The sequence below is a fragment of the Heloderma suspectum genome, chromosome 6 (genome assembly GCF_057233095.1).
Source record: "Heloderma suspectum isolate Gila_16-S chromosome 6, 16-S_ref, whole genome shotgun sequence".
Lineage (NCBI taxonomy): Eukaryota > Metazoa > Chordata > Lepidosauria > Squamata > Helodermatidae > Heloderma > Heloderma suspectum.
The window spans coordinates 85,926,180-85,940,808 of record NC_139463.1 but is presented as its reverse complement, the minus strand read 5'-3'; the positions used below and the strand labels follow the sequence as shown (position 1 = coordinate 85,940,808).

At 41.4% G+C, this 14,629-nt stretch overlaps 1 protein-coding gene across 1 annotated transcript; it reads right to left on the bottom strand.

The window, feature by feature from the left end:
- Positions 1 to 908: 908 nt before the first annotated feature.
- LOC146341680 (vomeronasal type-2 receptor 26-like) lies at positions 909 to 14,117 on the bottom strand. The gene is made up of 6 exons (XM_084807607.1): positions 13,975 to 14,117; positions 13,290 to 13,581; positions 11,647 to 12,492; positions 4,704 to 4,931; positions 3,114 to 3,240; positions 909 to 1,807 (listed from the first exon to the last, which is right to left on the bottom strand). Exons 1-6 carry the CDS (start codon positions 14,115 to 14,117, stop codon positions 909 to 911), a joined length of 2,535 nt encoding a protein of 844 aa, XP_084663733.1.
- Positions 14,118 to 14,629: the final 512 nt, after the last annotated feature.

Genomic DNA, 14,629 nt, shown 5'->3' with positions numbered 1-14,629 from the left:
CCTTTCTTTCTGGATTTCCCATCCCATGCCTAGCAACCAACTCCCACACGACCTTAAAGTGGTTTCAGGGGACCCAGAGGATTTTAAGGCTGTTTGATGGAGGCAGATAGGGAAAATAAAGATTTGGCAGCAGAAAAGTACCAGGAAGGGAAATGCAAAAGGAGTTGGGAGCACTGTTCTACTTCATCACCCTTCCAGTCATAGACCAGGGAGTTGCTGGTCACGTAACAGCCAGTGGTACTAAAATAATTACTTTTTAAGGTAAAAAGACCGCTGTGCTCGCTGCCAACAGTAAGCCCCTAAATATTTTGAGGATTTTTATAATTCCCAAAACCACCATCCATTTCATGCCTGGCCAATTATCAGCAAAATATTTCTAGTGGTAACTATCAACTTCACCTTAGCAGGAATTCTGCTTATTTCCTTCTGCTAGTGTATCGTTCCTTCCAGATTATGCACTACATTCCTTCACTCATTTTACTTACTTACTGTGACTTTGTTGTATGTAATCTATTAAATGTCTTTTGTTTAGTCATCTGTATGAGCACGTTATTACTAGCAAATATAGGTTTTATTCAGATCATAGTCACTTCATTAAATCTTTCTTTTTTCAATTGTTCGTTATTGCTGGGGGACTAAGATGTAATTAGACACCAGTGCTCAGAAGGTCAGACAACTTATCCTATCTAGATCCAAGAACCCCAAAACGGAGACAGCAGGATATATTCCTGCAATGTGTTATGAAAAGACAGACATGAGTGGATTTATATTGTTGTTGCAGAAAAGCAATTAATTTATTACACAAAGAAAGTGCAAAAGGTTTAGGAAGTGTAGAATTTTTCCTTCTTGCATTTGCATCCAGATTAACAAAATGGCTTTACAACACTAGAAGATCCTTACAACTCCTGTTAATTTCTTTTTATTAGCTGCTCCTTAAGGTTCAGTTCAGGCCTTACTACAATTATGTAACATTTGGGACAAAAGATACACACCAGTAGTCCAGCACTAGAAGCCAGGATGGAGAAAACCTCCACAGCCACCATGTATTTCCCCTTTGTGCCTAGGTAAGTTGGGACAAACGAGACCCACACACTGCAAAACAGCAATAAGCTGAAAGTGATGAACTTGGCTTCATTGAAAGTGCTGGGCAAGCGCCTAGCAAAGAAAGCCACAATGAAGCTTGTAAGAGCCATGAATCCCATGTACCCAAGAACACAGTAAAACATGATGGGCGACCCTTCATTACATTCTACTACAGTTTCCTCAGGCAGAGAATGAGTGTCCAAGTCTGGGAATGGAGGAGCAATACAGAGCCACACACCACAAATCCCAACTTGAATAAAGGACCCGGAAAGAACAACAGCATTTGCCAGTCTTGTCCCCACCCATTTTCTCATCCTGCTCCCTGGCTTGGTGGCCATGAAAGCCAGAACAACAGTGATAGTTTTTGCCAACACGGAAGAAACAGCCATGGAGAAGATGATGCCAAAAGAGGTTTGTCGTAGACAGCAAGTCACAGTGTGTGGTTGGCCAATGAAAAGCAGGGAGCAGAGGAAGCAGAGGAAGAGAGAGATGAGCAGAGAGTAGGTGAGGTTCCGGTTGTTGGCTCTGACGATGGGCGTGTTCCTGTGTTTAATGAAGATTCCTATCACCAAAGCTGTGATCAGAGAGAAAAAGAGAGCCAGGAAAACTAAAATGATTCCCAAAGATTCTTGATAAGACAGGAAGTTTGGCATTTTAGGAAGGCAGTGATTGTGATCCTTGTTTGGATACTGATCTTCTGGGCATTTGAAACAGTCATCCATGTCTGAAAAATGAAACAGGTGCCACTGAAGTCAGTCAAAGATATCACAAACATATCTCTCAGTCTTAATTTCTTATGTCTCGGTATGGAATACCCATAACATGGAACATTTATTTTTAAAGTATGCTGAAATGCGTCTATAGTCTAAACTAGCAATGGGTGAGAATATCATTAGGTTCACATATAAATACCTATAGGGCTTTTCTACGTGAGGCTTTTAAACTGCAATTTTGCCAAGGCTTCTGTTTCTAGATTCTCTGTAATCAGGTCCTTTGCAATCAGGTCCTTTACATGTGTTTATTTCTAGGATATTTCTTTCTCGTCCTTTCCTTATGTTCCATTTCATAAGCACTAGCTTGTGCTGTGGTATAGCAGAATTGTGCAATTATACTAGTCTTTATCCTGCCATTCACAAATAATACCAAAGTTTCCTTGTGAGAATCCCCCCCCCCCCACTAAAATTATTGCATAGCATGTGAGAGGCCCTGGAGGATGACGGTGTCATGTAAAGGACCCGCAAACTGCCATAAGTGAGTAATCATGAGTACATAATACATTCCTCATGTAGAAAGGCTTATAAACACTAACTGACCCCCACCTTTAGTAGGGGGGAAATACAACACACAAGCCCCCAGAAAAAAACAGAAGACGACTGGTGATAAATGGAATCTGGAAACATAAGGGGATACTGTGATGAAGACTGGAGGAAGAGATATTCAGGATCTGACTACTATTATTTAAATTAGAAGAATGTATGAAGCAAGGGAGAATGTTCAGTGGAGTCCAGGGGGTAGATCAGGGAGGGTTCCTACTGGATGAAACATCAGTGCCCTCAAATCAGGACTTTCCTTTAATATAAACTTGTTTACCGTTAATCATCCCCACAATAATTAATACTGGGTGTTTCTCGAGGATAGATATCAGTCCTCATCCCCACACAGCCATTGTCTCCTGTAAAATCTAGGTATGCTGTATTGAATTCATGTTTACCATACACTCTCCAAGGGGGTCAGAGCTTCTGACATATCCCAGGTAGTCTCCCATTCAGGTAATAAGTAGGGTCAGACCTGCTGGGCTTTAGCAGCACAACTGAATCATATGCCCTCAGACCATTCTCTGAATGCATCTTGAGCTCTGTGCACAGCAGGGAACATACAACCACATTGTTGTGTCATTTCTCTACCTTTGCAGCCGATTTCTATTTTTCTTTTAAGGTGCCCAGTAAGTGGTGATACAAACTGCAAACACAGACAACGTTACTTTACATTGTCTTAATATTTTTTGTAGACCTGCATGTTATGCCTCTTACCGTTCTGGTCTGATATCTTCCCTTCTGGGCATAGAACACAATCATAACAACAAAACGGCTCCCCTTCCTTCATTTTTTTGGTGTACCCTGGATGGCAGTGATCGTTACACACAGCAAGTGGTGAGACCTATTAAAAAAAAGTGGAGATTTTTGCCTTATTGTATTTTCTACAGATAATCAACGTGCCTTGAATTGAAATAATTGCATAATATTCATGAGAAATAACATAGAACTCCATTTTGTACCCTGTGAACCACGATTGTCCATTCAATATGTACTTCTCAAATTAATATCCAATTCCCCCATTGTGTTATTATTCTAAGGATGCCTGCAAGACAGAAATCCTTTGTTTAGATGGCATTGTCAAGTTCTTCTCCATGAGAGAGTTTACATTTTGCAAACATATTTTCCTGACTGGCAGTGCAAATCTTCTTTCCCTGAAATAAGGTGATTCCTAAAGTGTGGGAAAGGAAGTTATTGTATAAGTCAAAACATGAATAGAAACATAGGGTTGAATATGGTAGTTGGAAAGACAGCAGAACACATTCCAAATAGGATCAGCATGGCAGTCAATTCACCAATCAAACCTTGTCACTGAGTATGTATTTTTGAACATCAGTTTTTTTTCACAGTGCCCAGAATACGACTGTCTACTTTGCAGTATTATCTAGCATCAACTGCCTTCTGGGAGGTCCAGCAGATTGATGAAAAAAGGTGGGTAAGGAGGACCTTAGGGCCTGCTCCAGCTAGACTGCTCCCTCTCCAGGGCCATGTACCATCAACTGCTCTCTGGAAAGAATCCCAAGAGAGACAGAGGGAGTGAGGCAAGTTAAAAACACCTCAAGGTTTGCTCCAGCTGGACTTTCTCCTCCTCCTCAGAGCCATCTGTCATGAACTGCTTTCTGGGAAGGAAGAATTTTGGGGGAGAGAGGGAGAAAGGCAGGCCAAGAAGACTTAGGGAAGGTAGCTGAAGATGACACCAGACACCTGCCTCTGCTCTACATGGACTCTCCCTACCCCAAAGAACATTGTCCACCAATTGTCTTGTGGATTTTTTGAATTTTTCAAATATTTTTATTGTGATTTTATTAATTTCATGTTATTTTTAAGTCAGCTTGGTAGGATTTATATCCTGAAAGGTGGCATATAAGCAATTGCTATAAATAAATTAAATAAATAGTGTGAGGGTATTTGTTTCTATTTGCCACTCTGGTCTCCTTGGAGGAAAGGTGGAATAAAAAAATCTCATCAAACAAATAACCCATGAGTTCTTGTTTCACAATAACAATTAATGGTTTTGGTAATTATCCTAAGTATCAGACCTGTGGATTATTTTCTTCTTTGTTGTTCTTGTAACACAGATGCTTTAAAAATACTAAAAGTTCATTTGACAATATGTGGCCAATCAATTTACAAATATTTTTGACAAGTCCAATGCCCAAGCCAAATTCCAAATTCCTATGCCAGGGTCAGTGCTTTAGAAGGCTTTGAACCAGTAGGGGCAGGGTGCGGGGGATGGATGATCGTGGGATACTATTGGACCACGTTCCTCTTCAGTTTGATTAGAACATACAGACAGCCGGATCCCACCTGGCTAAATTTTCTGTGCCATGTGATGATGTTCTTGTTAACAGTGACCTCTTTGCCTGGTGATGTCTGGGGATCCATGTGTCCAACTTTTATTCTAATGATGGATTGGTTTGGAAAGGTGACCCAGTTGGTAATGTCAAATCCAGCTGCTAATTCACCGTTGCTGTTAAAAAACACCTTGTCTCCAGCACTGTTGTTAAATGAGGTGCTCCGCAGAAAAGGCTGAAGCTATAAGGAATGATGTTAAATCAGACTGCAACATGCTATGAAAAGGGGCAACAACTGTGCATTTCTGAAAAAAGCATTTGTGGCATTTGATTTGTCTGTCTCTTGAAGAGAGTCACACTTTCAATTTAGCTATTCCAGAGCCAATAAACCCTCTGAAAATGAACAGTTTTGCCATTTGGCATAATATTCAGGGAGATTGGAATGACACACACAATTATTTGTATAAAGCTGAGATATTAATATCTCCTTGGGCTTCTACACAGCCTGATAGTTGAAGGTGTTGGCTTAATCAGCTTTGGTGGCTCGAATTGTACATCACACCACACCTGTCTAGGTAGGGGCTGAAGGAAAGTGCTTTGCAATTAGAATTTGGATAGAAAGAGGGGACACACACACACTATATATAGGTATAGGTATAGATATAGATATAGATATAGATATAGATATAGATATAGATACACAATGGTCTGGACTATACTTTCCATTTGCCATAGAGCTCACTATCCCTGTGGTTGGTTTTCCAACTCTGGCATCACTCGTATTTAGTATCCTGCCACATCACACTTGGGACTAACTAGTCTGGATTTGGAGATTCGATGTGACTATACCATGTAGTCACCTTTTCCTGCCCCCCCCCGCCTTTTAACAACTTGCCTGAAGAAGAAATCTGGGGATCTCAAAAGCTTGCACACAGACACACACAAATTGGGTGATATTTTGGTTGGCCTATTTATTTATTTATTCATTTATTTTATTTTATTTTACTTATTTCATTTCTATGCTGCCCAATAGCCGAAGCTCTCTGGGCTGTTCACAAAAATGAAAACCACGAAGTATAACATAAAATAATATAAAATATGAAAGCTTAAAACTGCAATATAAGATTACAACCAGAATAAAATTTGTGTGCTGTTTGGTTTTAATTTGTGTGCTGCCTGGTTTTAATTTTTGTGAACCGCCCAGAGAGCTTCGGCTATTGGGTGGTATAGAAATGAAATAAATAAATAAATGAATAAATAAATAAAACCTAGCAGCAATGCAGAGATTTAAAATACAGATTTAAAACAGCAGAGCTAAAACACTAGAGTGCTAAAGTGCTGGGAAAATAAAAAGGTCTTCACCTGGTGCTGTAAGGAGTACAACGCAGGTGCCAAGTGAACCTCTTTAAGGAGCTCATTCCATGGCTGGGGTACCACCGCAGAAAAGCCCCTCTTCCTAGTAGCCACCTGCATCACTTTCTTTGGCAGGGGCTCCCAGAGAAGGATGCCTGAAGATGATCTTAGGGTATGGGCAGGTACATATGGGAGGAGGCAATCCTTCAGATAACCTGGCCACAAGCTGTTTATGGCTTTGAATGTAAACACCAGCACTTTGAATCTGGCCTGGAGATGGACTGGCAGTGAGCGCAGCTGGAAAAGTACTGGTGTAATGTGATCTTGTTGGCCAGTCCCTGTTAACAGTCTTGCTGCCCTGTTTTGGACCAGCTGAAGTTTCTGGACTGTTTTCAAAGGCAGCCCCATGTATAACGTATTGCAGTAATCCAAATGAGAAGATAGTAGAGCATGGATAACTGTAGCTAGGTTATCTCTGTCTAGATAAGGGCGTTGTTGGTATATCAACCAAAGCTCATAAAGTGTGCTCCATTTTATCAAGTCCACCTGTGCCTCAAGGGACAGTTCTGGCTCCAAGAGCACCCCCAAACTATAAACCTGATCCTTTGGGTGGAGTGCAACCCCCTCCAGAACAGGTTGAATATCACCTAGCCAGGCCGATGAACCACCCACTAATAGTACCTCGGTCTTGTCTGGATTGAGTTTCAGTTTATTGGCCCTCATCCAGTCCATTACTGTGCCCAGGGACTGATTCAGAACAGCCACTGCCTCACTTGCCTTTGAAGAAAAAGAGAGGTAGAGATGGGTGTCATCCGCATATTGATGGCACCTCAGCCCACCCCTCCAGATAACCTCCCCCAGATGTTGAACAGCATAGGGGATAAAATAGAGCCCCATCAGTACATTGGCAACCACTGATCACCTATCTACTGTGTATATAGTCAGATTTCTCTTACAACCAGATACCATCTAGAGCTGGTTCCGTATTTCACCCTGATATGGGTAATACCGAATTCTAGTTCTTAAGAAACACTCTCTCAGACAAGACTTGTCTTTTTGTCTTTTCTGACAAAGTATTAGCATAACAGTACTAAATACAAGAGTTTATGTATGCATAAATTCAAACACATAAAACACATAATTCTTAAACAAGGCTTCTAAGCAGAGTCAAGTACATTTGCTATTTCTCAATGATAATCAATATCAAGCTTCCCAGGTTGATTCCACAAGCAACACTTTAAGGGAAGCTGATTGATCCTAAATGATAGCTTCCACTGTTGTGTGTTCTGAGTCTCCTTTATATACTTTTTGGATGCTATAAAATATGTCCAATATTTTATATAAAATAATTTTTTATATAAAATATATTTTATATATATATAACTATTTTTATTACAGTTTATATTTCTTATACAAGAATTCCAAAGGTAACCTTTCTACTCTAAATTTTCATATGTCTAAACAAGATGATTAAATTTTTGAAGTTTCTTATTAAGATTAATGTGCATATCTATCTATCTATCTATCTATCATCTATTAATTTCATTTCATTTCATTTCCATACGGCCCAATAGCCGACGCTCTCTGGGCGGTTCACAAAAATTAAAACCAAGGAGCACACAATAAAACAATATAAAATATATAAAACATTAAAACCACAATATAATAATTGTTGTTGTTCAGTTGTTAAGTCATGTCCGACTCTTCGTGACCCCATGGACCATAGCACGCCAGGCTTTCCTGTCCTCCGCTCTTTCCCGTAGTGTGAATATAACAATACAACCAGACTAAAACCAGAATAAAACCTAGCAGCAGTGCAGTAATTTAAAATACAGATTTAAAACAGCAAAGCTAAAAGTCTAGAAAGCTAAAAGTCTACCTATCTAAACTTTAGCTTTCTTTGACATGTTACAGGTATGTTTTTGACACAAACATATTTACTTGACATCATCCTGTCTTGTGAGTTTGTTTTTCTTACATATTTATGGTCTCTAGTGAGGCCGCTTGGTCACTTATCTGATGGCCCATCTGACCTAATAACTTTACGATACCCTACTAAGTGAAAGTCATAACACTAAGTTAAACATTGACACTGCCTTATCTGGATTCCTTTCTAAACTGTAAAAGGGTACTAATGTTCTATTTCCAATGGACTGATACAATGGTATCACATCTGGCAAGCCTCAGAGATGAGACATTTGAATTACTTTTGGGGAGGAGACTATACTGGGTGGTATTAGGCATTGGAATCCCATTTTGAATTTTAGAATTCTCTTGGAGGCATTTGATTATAGAATTTCCTAATTGAGCAGCAGGGGTAAGATCATGCAAATATGAAAGATTTGCTTGATCTGCCACACCGCATGGCATAGTTGCCAAGGAACAGAGCCATATTCCTCCAGCACCACCTTCTGGAACTGGCCATCCAAGTGCGAGCAAAACCACTGCAGTTCAGTGCCCCCACCTTCCGAGGCAGCCTATCCAGAAGGATACCATGGCCGATGGTACTGAAAGCTGCTGAGAGGTCCAGGAGAATCAACAGAGTCATACTTCTCTTGTCCCTTTCCTGACCAACGTCATCCCACAGGGCGACTAAAGCAGTTTCCTTTCCAAAACCAGGCCTGAAGCCTGATTGAACTGAATCTAGATAATCCATTTCATTCAAAAGTGGCTGGAATTGTCCTTCAACTTCCTGCTCAAGCACCTTGAGCAGGAAGGGGATATTAGCCACTGGCTGATAGTTGACAACATCCTCTGGGTCCAGGTTAGGCTTTTTGAGGAGTGGCCTGATTACTACCTCTTTTAAAGAGGCTGGCACCACTCCCTTTCTCAGGGAGAAATTTACAACCTCTTAGGCCCAGCCAGATATCCCTTCCTTGTTTGATGAAATAAGCCACGAAGGACAAGGGTTGAGCACACAAGTGGTTGCCCGGACTTGGCCAAGCACCTTGTCTACATCCTCCGGCCTCGGTAACTTAACTGAAACTCATCCAATAAAACTGGACCAGATGGTGCTCTGGACATCTCTATGAATGGAACTGCATTAATTGTGGTGTCCAATTCATGAAGAATCTGAGTGACTCTATCTTCAAAATGCCATTGCAAACTCATCACAGCGAGCTACTGAGGGCTCCACAGCTTCTTCCCCAGGCCCAGAATGTAGCAGGGCACAAACCACTTGGAAAAGCAGTGCTGGACAACACTGAGAAGATGTAACGATGGTAGAAAATAACTCTTAGCTACCCTCACCACCACAGGGTAGGCTCGATGGTGAAGTCTAACCTGTGTTCAGTCAGACTCAGCATGAGTTTTCCTCCACCTGTGTTCTAGCCATCTCCCCTCTTGCTTCAATGCCCTCAGCTCAGGTGTAGACCAAGGAGCTGGCCATCCTCCGCTCATAGGGAGAGGGCACTTAGGCACAATTGCGTTGACTACCCAAGTCATCTCTGCATTCCACAGAGCAACCTGTGCCTTGACAGGAGCACCAGCCATACCAGCAGAAAAATGTCCCAGAGCCCTCTGGAACCCATTGGAACCCATTAGCTTCTGGGGGCAGACCATTTTAATAGGTCCCCCACCCTTGCAGAGGGGAATGGCCACCAAAGCTCAGTAGGAAGTGATGTGACCATGACAAGGGGATAGATGTTAATTCCCCCACTTTCATATAATCATCCTCCTGCCCAGTCAAGAGAAATGGATCAAGCGTGTGTCCTTTTACATGCTTTGGGCTAATGATATGTTGAGACAGCCTCATGGTTGTCATGGAGGCCATGAAGTCCTAAGCTGCCCTGGATACAGCAGGTTTGGCATGGAGGTTGAGATCTCCCAGAACCATCATCCTAGGGGTCCTCAACACCAAATCCGAGACCACCTCCATCACCTGAGGCAGGGAGTCTGATGGGTGGTGGAGTGTGTGGTACACCAGTGGAATCCCTAATCTGTCCTAGGTACCCAACACAAGGTATAGATGTTCAGGACCTGCACTTAAATGAACAGGAAGCCTGGAGAGGGAGATTGTATTCCTAGAGACCACGGCACAAACCCCTCCCCAACCCTCGAGTTGGTGTTGGTGCTGCAAAGAGTACCCAAGAGGGCATAGTTGGGAAAGAATAACCCCTCCCAGTTTCCCCACCCAGGTATCAGTAATATGTAGCAGTGTGGCCCCCCCCATACACAATCAAATCATGGATGAGGGAGATTTTGTTTTTGACTGACTTGGCATTCAGCAGCAGCAGCACCAGACCCAAGGGAAAGCTAGTAAGGCTGCCAGGACCCATCTGGTTGGGGGAAGAACCAGAAGAAGGGATAGCTATAAAAGATAGTCTAAATAAAGGTATTACAGCAACATGAAGTTTGGAATATTTCTTTTGGTCAACATGGCTTTTTTGGTGAGACTTGAAGAATACCATATTTAGCCATTCTACAACAGAAATCTGCAATGGAGGATGAGGCCTTTACACCACCGGAAGCTCATACTACATTCTCTGATGGCTCATCCCCTCCAACACCCAAACTGGCTTCAACTGATCTTTATTGTCTAGAACAGCATCCAAAATTACCTCCTGCTTTGTTAATATAGAAACTGCCTAGTTTCTCTCTGTGATCCACCAGCAAAAGTGGCCTGTGTGCTTTGATCAGGATGAAAAACACTCCTGAGAACAGCTGGAATCTATATTCCCCCAAATGAAGGCTGCAACATTCCTCCCTCCTTCTTCCCAGCATAACCAGGGGCAAGAGAGACCTCCTGCAACTATCACATTATCTGCTGACTTGCAGATTTCTCCTTTCACACAACACCTGGGACTAACTAGACCAGATCTGCAGACTATGTGACTATAATGTCTAGAAACATTTTTCCGTCCCCTTCCCCTCTCCCCTCCCCAGCTGCCTTTTTAACATCTTGCCCAAAGAAGAGATCTGGGGATTTTGAAAGTTGCACAAAAATGTGTTTTGTACGTCACCTTTTGGTTGGCCTAATAATGGCATTACAGCAACACGGATGATGTATTTAGGGGTCATCAAATACTGAGTCTACCCATTAATTATGAGTGGCAGACATTGGTGGGTTGGGATGGGATATTTCTGATTCACAGAATAAGTACTGCTGCTAAACGTTAAGCATAGGAGGGGAAGTTGGGATATTCATAACAAGGATGGCGATCGCATGGCAGACCCAATCTGAAGCCCAGCCAGGTCTGAACATGTTACGGCTGGTCGGCCAGAAGCAGATTTAAAGGTGCTCCTGTTGCTTTGGGCTGCTGATCTGAAGACTAGCATTGTTTTGCTACAAGTGTGTCAGCTCCCCATTTAACAAACCGTAAATTACAAAATGAAGAAATATTACACAGCTAGCAGCAGTCTCTGCCCTATGAATACAACGTACTACATCCTGTGGAAGAAAATTCCATAGTTTAACTATGCATATGGTGTGAAGAAGTATTCCCTTTTGTGTGTGCTGAATGAATCTCCCACAGTTCATTTCACTGGATAACTCCAGGCTCCAAGTATAAGGGAGGGAAGATGTGGATGCTATCTCTGAACAATGGCCTCACATACGATATCCTGCTCATTTTGATAGAACTGCTTTGGAAGCAAGGCATTACCTGCCAATGTTGCCATTTCAGAGGCTCACACCTTTCTTTGTGTTTGGGCCTGGATGGGCACATGGCATGTATAGCATGTGCTATGGCATGGACAGCATTGAAAATGCTGTAGCTTTGGCCTGTCATGCTCATTTCAAAGAATGTCCCAGGAAGGTTCTCCAACATCTCCTCTCCACTACAGCTTTCTCTGTCCTTCTCACCCATATTAGAATCTGGGAACGAACAGTTGAATGCCTGCTCCCAGAAGACCCTGATGAAACCATCTCCTTGTGGATAGTGAGGATCTAGGACATGAAGGAAACTTTGGAACTCCAACAGCTCACTTGATTGAATTGTGAAAGATAAGGCGCCATGGAAGAGTTGTGTATCCAATCCCCTCTGAAATGGGTGTGATGTGAAAGCCCATTCAGCAGTCATAACCCACACCTTGCTTAGAGCTGTTACTGTCACATCTGTTATCGTTACTGCCATAGATATTAATGCACTCAAAGCGAACATAGTCTGAGTATGTGCATTTATGACAATGACATTGGTCATGTTTAGAAGAGATGCCATGTTCTCCGCATGTCCCATTAGGTACACAAGGTCATAGACAGAAGCCGTGATTGGTATTCTCTCAGTGAACGCTGCACAGATGCCACTCTGGGAAAGCATTGGCGTTAATGTTTGCATGAAATGTATCCCCTTATCATCATCCATTGCAATGATCCCAACCCAAATCCATTGGAAATACTGGAGTAGCTGGACAATCCCATTGTACTGATATGCTTCTTTGGGGATCATTCGGAAGATGGACGGGAGCTTGGTTTTATCAGTCATTACTGGAAGAAGGAAGCAATATGTGACCTAAGGAAAAACAAAATAATGTCCACTATGGAGGCATAGACTATGTAAATGTGCATTATGTGAGACAAGTGCTTGTTAAATTGTAATGCGTTTTCTCAGAGTTCATGAATTGCTTCTGAATAAGTGCTGCAAGCTAATGTGTTGAGCAGCACAATGCGAGTCTTACTTATTATAGAGAAGATATTGGGTAGAAGTTTAGGTTGCATTTTGATATGGTAGTCTTATCTGCCTACTTATCCATAAAAAACTTTATGTGCTATTAAGTGACCCATCTTAATTCTTCAGACAGTGTCTGTTGTATTTTTATATCAGAAACCGATCCATCCTGCATCTTACTTATACAATTAACTGAAGCTTCTAGTTGACCACTGTTGGAATAAGAATGCTGGACTAGCTCAATGTATTGTCCAAGCCAGAAAGACTTTTCTAATGTGCTGATGTTATCAGAGCAGGATAATATGAAAAGCTTGAAACATCTCTGAGATGTATGCTTTGTGATAAATGGTTAAATGGTTCACATTTGATGTGGCCCAAGGGGAGATTCTCATGCCGTGATAGAATTGTAAAACTGGCTGTTCCCAGGCATGATTTTTCTTTAAAAAATAAGGAAGACTGATCTGTTTTATGTCTATTATGATTATGATTACAAATGCATATAAATTGTTTTCTTGTAAACCACAACGTCAAAGTGATGTACAACTTCTCTTCTCTCTCTCAAGCAGTTGTAATACAGTGAAAGTATTGAAAGGGTGAATCATTTGTCAAATGGTGAGCTCTTCCCCATGACCAAGTCTTACCTGTGGAATCTTGTAGATGCCTATGAAGTTGGCTATGTAGAAGGAGGTTTCGAAGTCAAGCCCCCCAATGACAGCTATTAGGTTCTTCTGAATACCACAGTTGTAGTTAGGAACAGGCCTGTGCCAAGTGGATAGAAGATTCATGGTGTTCTGATAAGTCAGCCTTGCATCAAAGTAGCTGTCATAGATGTGGAACCCCAAGGTGACATTGGGTAATATCTTGGGTGTGTCATTGATCTCCTTCACAGCAAATACCAAAGCCAGGACATGCTGGTAGTTCTTTGGCACTGAACTGAAATGACAATTATACAATCTAGAAATTGAAACTATGCTTTACTGCTCTTGTGAGTATATGCCTCAGGCCATGTACCTGCTTCAAGTCAGCTGTGAACATAATTTTTGGATCAAGGTGTAAATAACATCAATATTATAAATAGGAGAGACATAATCTAAAGATGAAATAAACCAGTGTCCAAGTGAAAACTATGTGGATAGGATGTAGAAGGAAATGCAAATACAATGTACAAGTTCACATGCATTCTGGAACATTTTTTAACATCAAAAAGCAAATAGATTACTTTCTGAACTTGCTATTCTTTCAAATAGATAAATAGATCTATCCAAAAAAAGTTATTTCCTTAGTTATAATACAACTTTCTGCATATCATGGAAAATATTTACTCACATGGGGTCATCAATGGGCTTAATTTTAGGGTGTTCCATGAAAGATATATGGTCAGTAATGGAGAAAAGCTGAGAGACCATCCCACCAATGATAAGGTCTCCTGGCTGATAGTATTCGTGCACGACAGGATGGGAATGACTCATGTTGTACTTGAGATGGCATGTCTTGGACTCAGGAAGAGGCAGCAGCAGCAACAGTAAAGGGAGGATTAACAGGAAGAAAACAGGAATTTTGAGAGAACATTGAAACCATAATTCCTTAACAAAGAATTCAAAATTTCCATCTAGCTTATTGCCAGACAGCATGCAGCTTGGTTGCATGGCTATGCTTCCAGTGGCTCCTTACTTTCCTGACAAATTAATAAATGTCCTAGCAATTCTGGCAGGAAAATTGTGAAAAGGAGGATTGATGGAGCGCTGCATTGAAATGGTATCTATATACATGGTATGTAAATGCTATGTATATACATTTTCGGACTTAGTCACGGCCTCTGAAATTATTGATCACAGTTATTTTAGGTGATTACAGGCTTCACAATTACCTCCACAAAGCATTATTTTCTTTGGGTCAATGTGAGAGAAAACTTGTTTTTCAGCTACCTTCTTAGTGATCGGTGGAGTCTTCTTGTCTAAGTCCTTAGTGGCCCATGAAAGAG

Bases quoted from the DNA above. Each gene is read 5' to 3' on its own strand.
- LOC146341680 (XM_084807607.1), bottom strand. From the start codon at position 14,117: ATGAGTCATTCCCATCCTGTCGTGCACGAATACTATCAGCCAGGAGAC. The intron at 13,582-13,974 runs GTGAGTAAATAT...TTGTCATTTCAG, and splicing joins AAGCCCATTGATGACCCCAT to TTCAGTGCCAAAGAACTACC. The intron at 3,241-4,703 runs GTGGGATCCGGC...TTTTTTTAATAG, and splicing joins GGCACAGAAAATTTAGCCAG to GTCTCACCACTTGCTGTGTG.